A 15,789-nucleotide genomic window follows, 5' to 3' on the forward strand; every position below is an offset into this window, starting at 1 on the left:
GCCCAGTATGGATTGCACGTGATTGCACAAAGGTTAGAAAGGGTACCGTATCCCCGGATAACATGTATGGATAGCGTACACATTCAAAATATATGTCTCAGGAGGCAGGCTCAGACGGTGTTAGGCCCAGTATGGATTGCACGTGATTGCACAAAGGTTAGAAAGGGTACCGTATCCCCGGATAACATGTATGGATAGCGTACACATTCAAAATATATGTCTCAGGAGGCAGGCTCAGACGGTGTTAGGCCCAGTATGGATTGCACGTGATTGCACAAAGGTTAGAAAGGGTACCGTATCACCGGATAACATGTATGGATAGCGTACACATTCAAAATATATGTCTCAGGAGGCAGGCTCAGACGGTGTTAGGCCCAGTATGGATTGCACGTGATTGCACAAAGGTTAGAAAGGGTACCGTATCCCCGGATAACATGTATGGATAGCGTACACATTCAAAATATATGTCTCAGGAGGCAGGCTCAGACGGTGTTAGGCCCAGTATGGATTGCACGTGATTGCACAAAGGTTAGAAAGGGTACCGTATCCCCGGATAACATGTATGGATAGCGTACACATTCAAAATATATGTCTCAGGAGGCAGGCTCAGACGGTGTCAGGCACAGTATGGATTTGACGGCCCAGATTACACAGCGGAGGAGCAGGGAGAGGTAAAGATTGCAAATGCTGGGGCCCTGCCCAAGCAAGGGGGGCCCATTCGTGGGCGTCGGTACTTGCACTGGGCCCCTCATAGTACAGCGGTGTGTCTGACGGCGGGTGTGCACCATCACCATCAGAGACACTTGATTGCACTATGAGGGACCCTGTGCCAGTGCCCGCGCCCAAGAGTCGGCCTACCCACCTGTCCAGGGCAACGGCACTCGCACGGTGTCGTGCGCTAGGTGGTGACCCCGGCCATGGGGGGGGAGGCAGCACAGTTAGGGAGTTTTAGAAAGGGGCATATGTTGATGTTGGACATTCAGCTGATGCAAAAGGCGAAATAGGTTAAGTCCCAGGAAGAGGTGGACCAAAGCAAGCCATTTTTCTGTCACCCTATGTGTCATCAGGGGAAGGTGGGACAAAATCCTTGGAAACCCATGCATGGTTCATTTTAATGAAGGTTAGATCATCCACATTTTGGGTTGACAGACGGGTCCTTTTTTCTGTCAGGATTGATCCAGCTGCACTGAAGACTCTTTCCGATAGCACACTTGCAGCTGGGCAAGCGAGCTCCTGTAAGGCATATTGGGCCAATTCAAGCCAGGTGTCCAGTTTAGCGGCCCAATAGTCAAAGGGGAATGACCTGTGTGGGAGAACATCGATATGGGAGGAAAAGTAGTTTGTAACCATGGTTGACAACTGCTGTCTCCTGTCACTTTCCATCGATGCAGTATTACCAGTTGTGTGAGCGGTATTTGAAAAATCAGTCCACAACATTGTCATGAAACCCCTGTCTCCAACGCCACTTCTGCTGTGTGCACCACGAACACCTCTGCCAAGCTGCCCCCGGCCCGTACGGCTCGTGTGAGAACCATCACCGCTGCTGTGTGCTGGGAATGCCTCAAGCAACCGATTTACCAGAGTTGCTTGTTTATTAGCCAATATTAGGTCAAAGTTCTCCTGTGGCATGATGTTTTGTAATTTGCCTTTATAGCGTGGATCCAGGATGCTGGCCAACCAGTAGTCGTCATCGTTCATAATTTTGGCAATGCGGGGGTCCCTTTTTAGGATCCGCAAGGCATAATCTGACATGTGGGCCAATGTTCCCGGTGTCAATGATGCACTGCGAGTGCTGGTTGGAGGAGCACTTTCTGGCAAATCCACATCCCTCCAGTCACGCACAAACCCTGTACCAGACCTTGCCACGCCAACATTTTCACTTGCCCCACGAGATGCATCCTCCTCCCCTAAGTAATCATCCCCATCATCATCCTCCTCCTCCTCTTCTTCCTCCACCTCATCCAGGAGAGGTCCCTGAGCAGACAATGGCTGAATGTCATCAAGGATTCCCTCCTCCTCTTCCTCCTCATCAACATTGGCTGCAGACGCCTGCTCCTTAAGGTGCGTCAAAGTTTGCATGAGCAGACGCATAAGTGGGATGCTCATGCTTAGGATGGCGTCGTCTGCGCTTACCAGCCGTGTGCATTCCTCAAAACACTGAAGGACTTTACAGAGGTCTTTCAGCTTCGACCACTGCACACCTGTCAACTCCATGTCTGCTCTCAAAGTGCCTGGCCGTGTATCCTCCCACAAATGCATTATGGCCTGCCTCTGCTCGCACAGCCGCTCCACCATGTGCAGGGTGGAGTTCCACCTTGTTGCAATGTCGATAATGAGGCGGTGGTTGGGAAGGTGGAGCAATCGCTGCAGCTTCTGCATACGAACGGAGTGTACCGGCGACCGGCGGATGTGCGCGCACAGTCTTCGCACCTTCTGGAGCAGGGCTGTTAACTCCGGATAATTTTTGAGGAAGCACTGCACCACCAGGTTCAAGGTGTGAGCCAAGCAAGGTATGTGGCTGAGTTTTGAAAGGGCTATGGCTGCCACAAAATTACGGCCGTTATCACTAACTACCTTGCCTGCCTCAAGATGTACACTGCCCAGCCATGACTCAGTTTGTCGCTTCAAGTACTCGGCCAGCACCTCGGCGGTATGTCTGTCGCCCAAACACATCATCTGCAACACAGCCTGCTGACGCTTTCCACTAGCTGCTCGATAGGGGGACACATCGTGTGCAACAGTGGCAGCTGCAGATGGAGTGCTCGTACGACTGCGCTCTGTGGACGAGCTTTCGCTTCTGGAGGAGGAGGAGGAGGGTGGAACGCCTACAGCCAACTGTTTCCTATACCGTGGGCTAGGCAGCACTGTCCCACCACCGCTGTCCCCTGTGGACCCTGCATCCACCACATTAACCCAGTGCGCAGTGATGGACACGTAACGGCCCTGGCCATGCCGACTGGACCATGCATCAGTAGTGAGGTGCACCTTTCCGCTCACTGACTGCTTGAGTGCATGGACAATGCGGTCTTTCACATGATGGTGGAGGGCTGGGATGGCTTTGCGAGAGAAGAAGTGGCGACTGGGTAGGTCATAGCGTGGTACTGCATAGGCCATGAGTTCGCGGAAAGCTGTGCTTTCCACCAACCGAAAGGGCATCATCTCAAACGAGATTAGTTTGGCAATGTGGGCGTTCAAACCCAGTGTACGCGGATGAGAGACTGAGTACTTTCTTGACCTACTCATAGTGTCTGGGAGGGTGAGCTGGACTTGAGAGCTGCATATGGTGGAAGTAGCTGTGGACAGGGCGGACTGAGAGAGGGTTGATGATGGTGATGGAGTTGGTGTTCTTTCTGATGGCCTAGAATCAGTCTTTCGTTGATATAACAGTGGGATTCCCTGACTGCTGTGGCCTTGCAACGACACCTCAACAATTGCTGCTGTGCTAACCGGTGGGCTTACAGTGGGGGAAACAATGTAGCGTTGCTGACTACCTTCGTTGTGATCAGTTGCACATGTGGCACTTGAGGTTTGGTGTTGTGTCCACGTTTGCAAGTGCATGCTGGTTAAATGTCTAAGCATGCAACTGGTATTCAAATTTTTCAGATTTTTCCCTCGGCTAAAGGTCTTTGCGCACTTCTTACAGATAACCTTGGCCTGATCATGAGGATTTTGTTCAAAAAAGTGCCACACTGCACTCTTCCTACTTTGGCAGACATTTTGCGGCCTAGCACGCTGTGATCTTTTGACCCTCTGGACAAGCTGTCCAGCAACTCTTTTGATGTTTGGAACCTGTCTTTGGAGTGCTCCGGGCCTGCCAGATAACAGCTGTTGCGATGTCGATGTCTGCTGTGGATGCTCCTCATCTGAGCTATTGGAAGCAGCACCCTCTTCCCCCAATGGATGCCAATCTGGGTCAACAACTGGGTCATCCATCACCTCTTCTATGTCATGTGCACCTTCCTCTGTGTCACCGTGTATGGTGGTATAGTGTGCGGGAAGGGGTACCTGAGTCTCATCAGGGTCAGAATCTGGCTCTGTACACTGCGAGGACAATGTAGTGCTCTGAGTGAATGTACTAGCAGAATCATCCATCAGCGGCTGTGCATCAGTGCACTCCATGTCAGATTCATCTTGGCCTGGGTAATTCACCATTTCACTTGATAATCCAGGCATGGTATGTGAAAACAGCTCCATGGAGTAATGAGTAGTATGGCCTGCGTCATCCTTCAATCTTGGTTGGGGTGAAGGACACAAGGAAAGGTGTGGTTCATGAACATGAGCCTCCAATGACGACTCAGTGCTTTTACTTTTTACAACTGAAGAAGAGGAGGCGATAGAGCTGGAGGCTGAGTCAGCAATGTAAGACAAAACTTTTTCCTGATGCTCTGGCTTTAAAAGCGGTTTGCCAACTCGTTCGAGGCCTTATGTAGCCAGACGATGATGCAGGCTCAACACCTCCTGCATTCGGTCCTATTTTGCTCTTGCCACTACCATCAGATCCACCACCAACACCATCATTACCAGCTGCCAACCCCCGCCCAATTCCACGGCCTCTTCCACCAGCCTTCCTCATTTTTGGTAGAAATGTAGACAAAATCCAACAAACTATATAGTATGTAAAACAAGGTACAAGGTGTCTATAGGACAGGGGAGATTTTGAATTTCTGCACACACTTTTGGACACTGGACACTTTTGGATTGTGTGAGGCCCAATGAATATCTGAGCGCTATGTGACAGGCTCGATGGCACAGCTGTGACCTAAGTGACTAGAGGATAAGTGAGATTTTGAATCTCTGCACACACTTTTGGACACTGGACACTTTTGGATTGTGTGAGGCCCAATGAATATCTGAGCGCTATGTGACAGGCTCGATGGCACAGCTGTGACCTAAGTGACTAGAGGATAAGGGAGATTTTGAATCTCTGCACACACTTTTGGACACTGGACACTTTTGGATTGTGTGAGGGCCAATGAATATCTGAGCGCTATGTGACAGGCTCGATGGCACAGCTGTGACCTAAGTGACTAGAGGATAAGTGAGATTTTGAATCTCTGCACACACTTTTGGACACTGGACACTTTTGGATTGTGTGAGGCCCACTGATATCTGAGCGCTATGTGACAGGCTCGATGGCACAGCTGTGACCTAAGTGACTAGAGGATAAGTGAGATTTTGAATCTCTGCACACACTTTTGGACACTGGACACTTTTGGATTGTGTGAGGCCCAATGAATATCTGAGCGCTATGTGACAGGCTCGATGGCACAGCTGTGACCTAAGTGACTAGAGGATAAGGGAGATTTTGAATCTCTGCACACACTTTTGGACACTGGACACTTTTGGATTGTGTGAGGCCCAATGAATATCTGAGCGCTATGTGACAGGCTCGATGGCACAGCTGTGACCTAAGTGACTAGAGGATAAGTGAGATTTTGAATCTCTGCACACACTTTTGGACACTGGACACTTTTGGATTGTGTGAGGCCCACTGATATCTGAGCGCTATGTGACAGGCTCGATGGCACAGCTGTGACCTAAGTGACTAGAGGATAAGTGAGATTTTGAATCTCTGCACACACTTTTGGACACTGGACACTTTTGGATTGTGTGAGGCCCAATGAATATCTGAGCGCTATGTGACAGGCTCGATGGCACAGCTGTGACCTAAGTGACTAGAGGATAAGGGAGATTTTGAATCTCTGCACACACTTTTGGACACTGGACACTTTTGGATTGTGTGAGGCCCAATGAATATCTGAGCGCTATGTGACAGGCTCGATGGCACAGCTGTGACCTAAGTGACTAGAGGATAAGTGAGATTTTGAATCTCTGCACACACTTTTGGACACTGGACACTTTTGGATTGTGTGAGGCCCACTGATATCTGAGCGCTATGTGACAGGCTCGATAGCACAGCTGTGACCTAAGTGACTAGAGGATAAGTGAGATTTTGAATCTCTGCACACACTTTTGGACACTGGACACTTTTGGATTGTGTGAGGCCCAATGAATATCTGAGCGCTATGTGACAGGCTCGATGGCACAGCTGTGACCAAAGTGACTAGAGGATAAGTGAGATTTTGAATCTCTGCACACACTTTTGGACACTGGACACTTTTGGATTGTGTGAGGCCCACTGATATCTGAGCGCTATGTGACAGGCTCGATAGCACAGCTGTGACCTAAGTGACTAGAGGATAAGTGAGATTTTGAATCTCTGCACACACTTTTGGACACTGGACACTTTTGGATTGTGTGAGGCCCAATGAATATCTGAGCGCTATGTGACAGGCTCGATGGCACAGCTGTGACCAAAGTGACTAGAGGATAAGTGAGATTTTGAATCTCTGCACACACTTTTGGACACTGGACACTTTTGGATTGTGTGAGGCCCACTGATATCTGAGCGCTTTGTGACAGGCTCGATAGCACAGCTGTGACCTAAGTGACTAGAGGATAAGTGAGATTTTGAATCTCTGCACACACTTTTGGACACTGGACACTTTTGGATTGTGTGAGGCCCAATGAATATCTGAGCACTATGAGACAGGCTCGATGGCACAGCTGTGACCTAAGTGACTAGAGGATAAGTGAGATTTTGAATCTCTGCACACACTTTTGGACACTGGACACTTTTGGATTGTGTGAGGCCCAATGAATATCTGAGCACTATGAGACAGGCTCGATGGCACAGCTGTGACCTAAGTGACTAGAGGATAAGGGAGATTTTGAATCTCTGCACACACTTTTGGACACTGGACACTTTTGGATTGTGTGAGGCCCACTGATATCTGAGCGCTATGTGACAGGCTCGATGGCACAGCTGTGACCTAAGTGACTAGAGGATAAGTGAGATTTTGAATCTCTGCACACACTTTTGGACACTGGACACTTTTGGATTTGTGAGGCCCAATGAATATCTGAGCGCTATGTGACAGGCTCGATGGCACAGCTGTGACCTAAGTGACTAAAGGATAAGGGAGATTTTGAATCTCTGCACACACTTTTGGACACTGGACACTTTTGGATTGTGTGAGGCCCAATGAATATCTGAGCACTATGAGACAGGCTCGATGGCACAGCTGTGACCTAAGTGACTAGAGGATAAGTGAGATTTTGAATCTCTGCACACACTTTTGGACACTGGACACTTTTGGATTGTGTGAGGCCCAATGAATATCTGAGCGCTATATGACAGGCTCGATGGCACAGCTGTGACCTAAGTGACTAGAGGATAAGGGAGATTTTGAATCTCTGCACACACTTTTGGACACTGGACACTTTTGGATTGTGTGAGGCCCAATGAATATCTGAGCGCTATGTGACAGGCTCGATGGCACAGCTGTGACCTAAGTGACTAGAGGATAAGTGAGATTTTGAATCTCTGCACACACTTTTGGACACTGGACACTTTTGGATTGTGTGAGGCCCAATGAATATCTGAGCGCTATGTGACAGGCTCGATGGCACAGCTGTGACCTAAGTGACTAGAGGATAAGGGAGATTTTGAATCTCTGCACACACTTTTGGACACTGGACACTTTTAGATTGTGTGAGGGCCAATGACTATCTGAGCGCTATGTGACAGGCTCGATGGCACAGCTGTGACCTAAGTGACTAGAGGATAAGTGAGATTTTGAATCTCTGCACACACTTTTGGACACTGGACACTTTTGGATTGTGTGAGGCCCACTGATATCTGAGCGCTATGTGACAGGCTCGATGGCACAGCTGTGACCTAAGTGACTAGAGGATAAGTGAGATTTTGAATCTCTGCACACACTTTTGGACACTGGACACTTTTGGATTGTGTGAGGCCCAATGAATATCTGAGCGCTATGTGACAGGCTCGATGGCACAGTTGTGACCTAAGTGACTAGAGGATAAGGGAGATTTTGAATCTCTGCACACACTTTTGGACACTGGACACTTCTGGATTGTGTGAGGCCCAATGAATATCTGAGCGCTATGTGACAGGCTCGATGGCACAGCTGTGACCTAAGTGACTAGAGGATAAGTGAGATTTTGAATCTCTGCACACACTTTTGGACACTGGACACTTTTGGATTGTGTGAGGCCCACTGATATCTGAGCGCTATGTGACAGGCTCGATAGCACCGCTGTGACCTAAGTGACTAGAGGATAAGTGAGATTTTGAATCTCTGCACACACTTTTGGACACTGGACACTTTTGGATTGTGTGAGGCCCAATGAATATCTGAGCGCTATGTGACAGGCTCGATGGCACAGCTGTGACCTAAGTGACTAGAGGATAAGGGAGATTTTGAATCTCTGCACACACTTTTGGACACTGGACACTTTTGGATTGTGTGAGGCCCAATGAATATCTGAGCGCTATGTGACAGGCTCGATGGCACAGCTGTGACCAAAGTGACTAGAGGATAAGTGAGATTTTGAATCTCTGCACACACTTTTGGACACTGGACACTTTTGGATTGTGTGAGGCCCACTGATATCTGAGCGCTATGTGACAGGCTCGATAGCACAGCTGTGACCTAAGTGACTAGAGGATAAGTGAGATTTTGAATCTCTGCACACACTTTTGGACACTGGACACTTTTAGATTGTGTGAGGCCCAATGAATATCTGAGCACTATGAGACAGGCTCGATGGCACATCTGTGACATAAGTGACTAGAGGATAAGTGAGATTTTGAATCTCTGCACACACTTTTGGACACTGGACACTTTTGGATTGTGTGAGGCCCAATGAATATCTGAGCGCTATGTGACAGGCTCGATGGCACAGCTGTGACCTAAGTGACTAGAGGATAAGGGAGATTTTGAATCTCTGCACACACTTTTGGACACTGGACACTTTTGGATTGTGTGAGGCCCAATGAATATCTGAGCGCTATGTGACAGGCTCGATGGCACAGCTGTGACCTAAGTGACTAGAGGATAAGTGAGATTTTGAATCTCTGCACACACTTTTGGACACTGGACACTTTTGGATTGTGTGAGGCCCAATGAATATCTGAGCGCTATGTGACAGGCTCGATGGCACAGCTGTGACCTAAGTGACTAGAGGATAAGGGAGATTTTGAATCTCTGCACACACTTTTGGACACTGGACACTTTTAGATTCTGTGAGGGCCAATGAATATCTGAGCGCTATGTGACAGGCTCGATGGCACAGCTGTGACCTAAGTGACTAGAGGATAAGTGAGATTTTGAATCTCTGCACACACTTTTGGACACTGGACACTTTTGGATTGTGTGAGGCCCACTGATATCTGAGCGCTATGTGACAGGCTCGATGGCACAGCTGTGACCTAAGTGACTAGAGGATAAGTGAGATTTTGAATCTCTGCACACACTTTTGGACACTGGACACTTTTGGATTGTGTGAGGCCCAATGAATATCTGAGCGCTATGTGACAGGCTCGATGGCACAGCTGTGACCTAAGTGACTAGAGGATAAGGGAGATTTTGAATCTCTGCACACACTTTTGGACACTGGACACTTTTGGATTGTGTGAGGCCCAATGAATATCTGAGCGCTATGTGACAGGCTCGATGGCACAGCTGTGACCTAAGTGACTAGAGGATAAGTGAGATTTTGAATCTCTGCACACACTTTTGGACACTGGACACTTTTGGATTGTGTGAGGCCCACTGATATCTGAGCGCTATGTGACAGGCTCGATAGCACAGCTGTGACCTAAGTGACTAGAGGATAAGTGAGATTTTGAATCTCTGCACACACTTTTGGACACTGGACACTTTTGGATTGTGTGAGGCCCAATGAATATCTGAGCGCTATGTGACAGGCTCGATGGCACAGCTGTGACCAAAGTGACTAGAGGATAAGGGAGATTGGATTGCTTTTAAAAAAGCAGTTTGCGGAGCAGTGGGTAAACAGCAATGCCAGCCTGTCAGGAAGCCTTAAAAGGCAGCCCAACAACCAACACTACTGATACACCACAATATAGCCTCCCCTTGCACTGCACACACAGTGACTGGTGTGTTGTGTAGGCCAAATTGCTATCAGCAGCAGAAGCAGTTTTTTTTTCTTCTCAGCAGGACAAAAAAAAAAAATTGGGATTGCTTTTAAAAAAGCAGTTTGAGGCCCAATGAATATCTGAGCGCTATGTGACAGGCTCGATGGCGCAGCTGTGACCAAAGTGACTAGAGGATAAGGGAGATTGGATTGCTTTTAAAAAAGCAGTTTGCGGAGCAGTGGGTAAACAGCAATGCCAGCCTGTCAGGAAGCCTTAGAAGGCAGCCCAACAACCAACACCACTGATACACCACTATATAGCCTCCCCTTGCACTGCACACACAGTGACTGGTGTGTTGTGCAGGCCAAATCGCTAGCAGCAGAAGCAGTTTTTTTGTCTTCTTCCCTGCCTAACGCTCTCCCTACAGAATCAGCAGCAACCTCTCCCTATACTAAGATCGGCAGAAGTAAGATGGCGGTCGGCGTGCACGCCCTTTTATACCCCCTGTGACGCCCACCAAAGCAAGCCAATCACTTGCATGCCCTTCTGAAAGATGGTGGTGACCCGTGCCTATGTCATCACGTTGCCCACAGTGTCCGTGGATCCTGATTGGGTGAAAAAGAGCGCAAAACAAACTTTTGAAAGGCGACTTTGGCGCGTAAGTCGCCGACCTTGTGGCCGACCTCATCCTAGGGTCGGGTTTCGTTTCATGAAACCCGACTTTGCCAAAAGTCGGCGACTTTTGAATTTTTTCGACCTGTTTCGCTCAACTCTGGAGCATTGCATGGCCTAACAGTCTCCTTACTCTCGAATGTCAGGCATGTCACTCTTCACAAGTATAGACATTACCTCTTAGATCCGTCTTAGCCTCTCACCTAACCCAATCAGATCTTGTGCTTTGCACTGAGGAGGGGCAACACCCTGAAACATGTGTTTGCAAATTGAGATTCTGGTTTGGCTGTTCTCCTAATTCATATGGCAAGGCTCTTTAAAGAGTTGACTATGATTGTGGTGTCCAATAAGTGGCGCTAGTGCTCCAGTCCTCTTCTTCTCTGAAGAGGCAATTTGTATATTTAATTTCCCAGAGGAGCATGCATGGCCTATAAGTCTCCTTACACTGACATGCCAAGCTTGGCTTATTTCTCTCCACAAGGAGAAGCCTTACCCCTTAGATATTAAGCAGAAATATAAATTTCATGGCAATAAAATAGAAGAAAATATGATAAAAAAAATAAAAATGCACAGAGAAAAGCAACATTACATGGCATTATTACAAAAAGGAAGAGGAGAGGCATAAAACATGATGCAAAATAAATATATCCAGATACATGTATTATAGAACAAAGTGTGATCCAAATCTTAGAGCCGCATAATAAAGGTATAGAAAAAATAGAAAAAAATGATTTAAAATGTTTTTAAAGCTTGAGAAATGAATGTAGCAAATTTATGAAAAAAGGTGAAATTAATGGAAATAGGATGAGAGCCAAGGTAAATAAAATAAATGTCAAACGACACAAAGGAAAACCAAAAGTATAGACATGATGTCTACCTGTGAAATAAATGCATTATTCGAAGTGCCGTGGTATTTTTCTACACCTATTGGTCCACGTAGTCATGCCGGCAATCACGCAAAAAAAGCTGATTAATTACACGATCAGACCTTTTCATTATCGGCAGCACATCGGTTGTTTTCAAGGTGCGATGTGCTACCGAGAGTGATGATTTTTAGGCCAGTATGAAAACTTGAGATCCACTTCTAATGAGCATTTTTCAAGCTTGTTGTGTGACTGCCAGCATGTTTCTCTTGCTGTATGGGGACACAATAATAATACTAATGATCGTTATGTTACTATCAGTATTAATTGCATCATCACACCTTTTCATTATCGGCAGCACATCTGTTGTTTACAAGGTGCGATGTGCTACCGATAATGATGATTTTTTACGCCAGCGTGAAAAGTTGAGATCCACTTCTAATAAGCATTTTTCAAGCTTGTCGTGTGACTGCCAGCATGATTCTCTTGCTGTATGGGGACACAATGATAATACTAATAATCGTTATGCTACCATCAGTATTTCTCGGCCAGTAGCCAAGTGCCGATAAGTTGGTATATGGTCGATCGGACCTCGATAAGTCGCATTACCGGCGAAAATCAGCACATCTACATGCAAAATAAGACTTTTGCTGCTAAAGATCTGATACTGAAGAGTAATTGTCACTTTTTTTTATTCCTGAGCAGCACCTCAAGAACGACAAGGAAACCAATAAGTATGACGGCTGGCCTGAAGTTCTGGAAATTAGTGGATGTATTCCTAAAAAAATGGACTAATGTCATCTTTGTACAGTCTTCTACGAGTGAATTGTTAGAACTGGACTCCTTTAGGACGTGTCAGGGATTTGTTTACATGCGGATGTATATATTTTATTATTTAATAAAGGAAGGAGATCAGTGGGGAACGTTGACTTTTTACAAATCCTTTTCTCATCCATGTTTTTCGACAAAACAAAAAGTGAGATCCAGACTTCGGGACACATTGGGATTCCTCTCCATGATGCGGTAATGTATAACTGTATGGACATCACGTCTCTACCGGGCTGTGGAGGCATGTCGCCAATATTTGTACAATAAAGGACTAATTGGCCTACAGATCCATAATAAATAACTTTATGGCAAATCGAATCTTGGTTCCTTCAGTTAATTTCAGAAATAAGAAGCTCTATGACCACAACAGTACTCATTTATAATATTACGAAACAATCACTGACCTCAGGGAGACCACTCAAAGAAAACACTGCGGCAGCTGGCAAAGGCGCTCAATCACAGTGAAATCCTAGGTGCATTGCTCCCTGGGAAATACAAATATGCAAATAAAGTCCGTGGAGCCTCGTTTAAGAGTCTCAAACACGGGACTATCCAGATCTTACTCTAGGGAAGGACCCAGCCAAGGAGTGGCTCCTTTCGGAAACCACCTGAAGTCAGCGGTGGTCTGCGGCCTACACATGAGTGTGATGCACCTCGCACCTGACAGCACAGCGGCACTGGGACACGATTTTCAGGTAAAGTGTCAGGGCGTCATGGAGCAGCAGATTGACCACAACTATCGCCTTCCAGCACCTTACACAGTTTCCTTTGTGAAATCTAATGAAACATCAGCTTTAAATAGTAATATAACAAAACAAGAGTGTACAACCAATACCTGACGTGTGATGTAGATGTAATAAGCCCCTGCCATACCTGGCACACGCCGGCATTACCCTGTAACAGCTGTGATTGGAGCGATCTCTGATGGCTGCTGTTTAACCTTTCAAATGCTTCTGTCAGTCACTGACCGTGACATTTCATGTATTAGCACCCGAGCATGCTCAGATAACACAACAACGTTTGCTCATCGCTAATTTTAACCGCTTAGGCCTCTTTCACACTTCAGTTTTTTAGAATCAGTCACAATCCGCCAGGTTTTGAAAAAAATGGATCCGCAATTTTTTTTTGAGGATCCGTTTTTTTCCCCATTGACTTCCATTAATGGCGGATTGTGACGGATTGCCGTCCGTTGCATCTGTTTTTTTTGTGGATCCGCCAAAAGTTGCTGTCCGTCACCATCCTCAAACATTTCAAAACGGAGCTTGCAACGTTTTTTTCTCTTGGGGATCCTCCAGACACTGTTTTAACCCAATATTCTTTCTGGGTGCTGGACGTAAAAAAAATTCTCTCTCTCTCTCTCTCTCTCCTTTTCCGGGCTGCGATTCCTTTAAAATTCTTCTTTTGTCGGATCCGTCAAAAAAAACGGGCGGGTGACATCCGTTGTCATCAGTACTACAACGGATCCGCCATCCGTCCTTTTGGCGGATTATGACTGATGCAAAAAACTGAAGTGTGAAAGAGGCCTTAAATGCCACTATCGCTAATGCAACTGGAGTGTCATTTCAGGCTCTCATCCTCCCTGGTGCTGACAGGTTTGCTATTTTTAAATATTTAGACCAAAGTCTAGAATTATTTACCCTTTACTGTAATGATCCTAAAAAAAACAAAATAAAATATCTAAGGCCTGTTTCACACATCGGTTTTTTCCCATCAGTCAAGATCCGCCAATTTTGCAACGTTTTTTTGCAGTGATGGTCCGCTATTTTCACTCCGGGAGCCGCTAAAATCTCTCTCTCTCATCGCGCCGATATCTTCTCGCGCACATCTCTGCAATCGGGAGCGGGTTCCTTTAAATTCTAACCTTCCCCGGATCCGTCCATCCGCCACTCCGGTGACACCCGTTGCTGTCACTCCACCTGCGGATCCGTTTTCCACTATTTTGGCGGATTTCGACTGACCTTAAAAACTGATGTGTGAAACAGGCCTAAGTGCCAGAAAAGCAGGTTTTCTTTCACCAGTACCAAAACAGTGCATTAAATAGTGACCAAAACTATACTTCTACCTGAAAATGGTAACAGTAAAAACTCCAGCTTGCCACCCAAAAAAACAAGCCGTGACACAGCCCCATCGACAGAGAAGCCAATTGCTAAGGAGAGTAAAACCAATCCCAAGCTGTTCTTCAACTATATCAATAGTAAAAGAATCTAAAGTGAAAGTGTAGGCCCTGTGATAAAACACTCCGGGATCGCCTTTGCTGGGGTCAAAGGTCACGTGCATTCAGCATGAAACTCAGGCGCAGAGCTGGGATTCGTGTATAACTGACCCTGGGTCAGGTTTATTAACGGTGAAAGCAATGCAAAAGGAAATAAAACATAAAACAAATCCTTGCCTGTCCGGCACTAACTAAACAATGGACAACCTAACTACCAACTGGCGGGCTTCTCCTGTCCAGCCAAACCACAGTTGCAGTGGGCACTGCTTCCACTCACGTGTGTCTCTCACACAGACAGGCTCTCTGTGTTCCCAGGCTGAGACACTCACACAACCACCTTGCATCCTTTTATATCCACCTCCCATTATCCATTAGTAAGCAGGTGCGATACTGACCAGACTAGGCCACATAGGAAAGGAATCTGGGCGAGATATACCTGCCCTCATCCACTATTCCCACATGATTCTCACATATCCCCCCCCCTCTGCTCAGACCACTCCGGTCGAGCAATGACACCCGCCAAACAGTGCACTCGGGACAGGGCATCTGCATTTCCCATCTGTACCCCTGGGCGGTGCTCCACCGTAAAAGTGTAGGCCTGCAGGGCAAGGAACCACCGGGTCACCCGGCTATTCTGTTCCTTGTTCAAGTGCATCCACTTGAGAGGGGCATGGTCAGTGATCAGCCTGAACTTTCGGCCCACCAGGTAATATTTGAGGGCCTCTAGAGCCCACTTAATGGCGAGGCACTCTTTTTCTACGACTGCATACCTTTGCTCGTGTTTATTCAGCTTCCTGCTGAGATAGAGGACTGGGTGTTCCACTCCGTCCCTCACTTGTGAGAGTACGGCCCCGATACCGGTATCAGAGGCATCCGTTTGTACCACAAACTCGCTCCGGAAGTCCGGAGTCACCAGTACGGGCTGAGAGCAAAGTGCCCGTTTTAGGCTATGGAAGGCTTCTTCAGCCGCTAAGCTCCATTTAATCATGACGGAGTCTTTCCCTTTTGTAAGATCCGTCAGGGGGGTAGCGATGGCTGCAAAATTGGGTATGAACCGGTGATAATAACCGGCGATCCCCAGGAAGGCTTGCACCTGCTTCTTGTTGACAGGTTGTGGCCAGTCCTGAACCGCCTGAATCTTATCAACCTGGGGTTTAACAACACCCCTCCCAATTACATACCCCAAATACCGGGCTTCTTCTAGCCCAATGTGACATTTCTTGGGGTTTGCGGTTAGACCTGCCTCC

At 47.1% G+C, this 15,789-nt stretch overlaps 1 protein-coding gene across 1 annotated transcript in view; it reads left to right on the plus strand.

Annotated features, from left to right (window-relative positions):
* The window catches only part of FAM3D (FAM3 metabolism regulating signaling molecule D), a 79,825-nt gene extending 67,177 nt beyond the window's left edge, over window positions 1-12,648 (plus strand). Inside the window, exon 10 of the mRNA XM_073569812.1 lies at window positions 12,208-12,648. Within this exon, the coding sequence (XP_073425913.1) occupies window positions 12,208-12,297 (90 nt within the window). The 3' untranslated portion in view covers window positions 12,298-12,648. The remainder of the gene's footprint in view (window positions 1-12,207) is intronic.
* The last annotated feature ends 3,141 nt before the right edge of the window (window positions 12,649-15,789 follow it).

Source organism: Dendrobates tinctorius, unplaced genomic scaffold (genome assembly GCF_039654945.1).
Source record: "Dendrobates tinctorius isolate UK_male_01 unplaced genomic scaffold, ASM3965494v1 ptg000027l, whole genome shotgun sequence".
Taxonomy (NCBI): domain Eukaryota; kingdom Metazoa; phylum Chordata; class Amphibia; order Anura; family Dendrobatidae; genus Dendrobates; species Dendrobates tinctorius.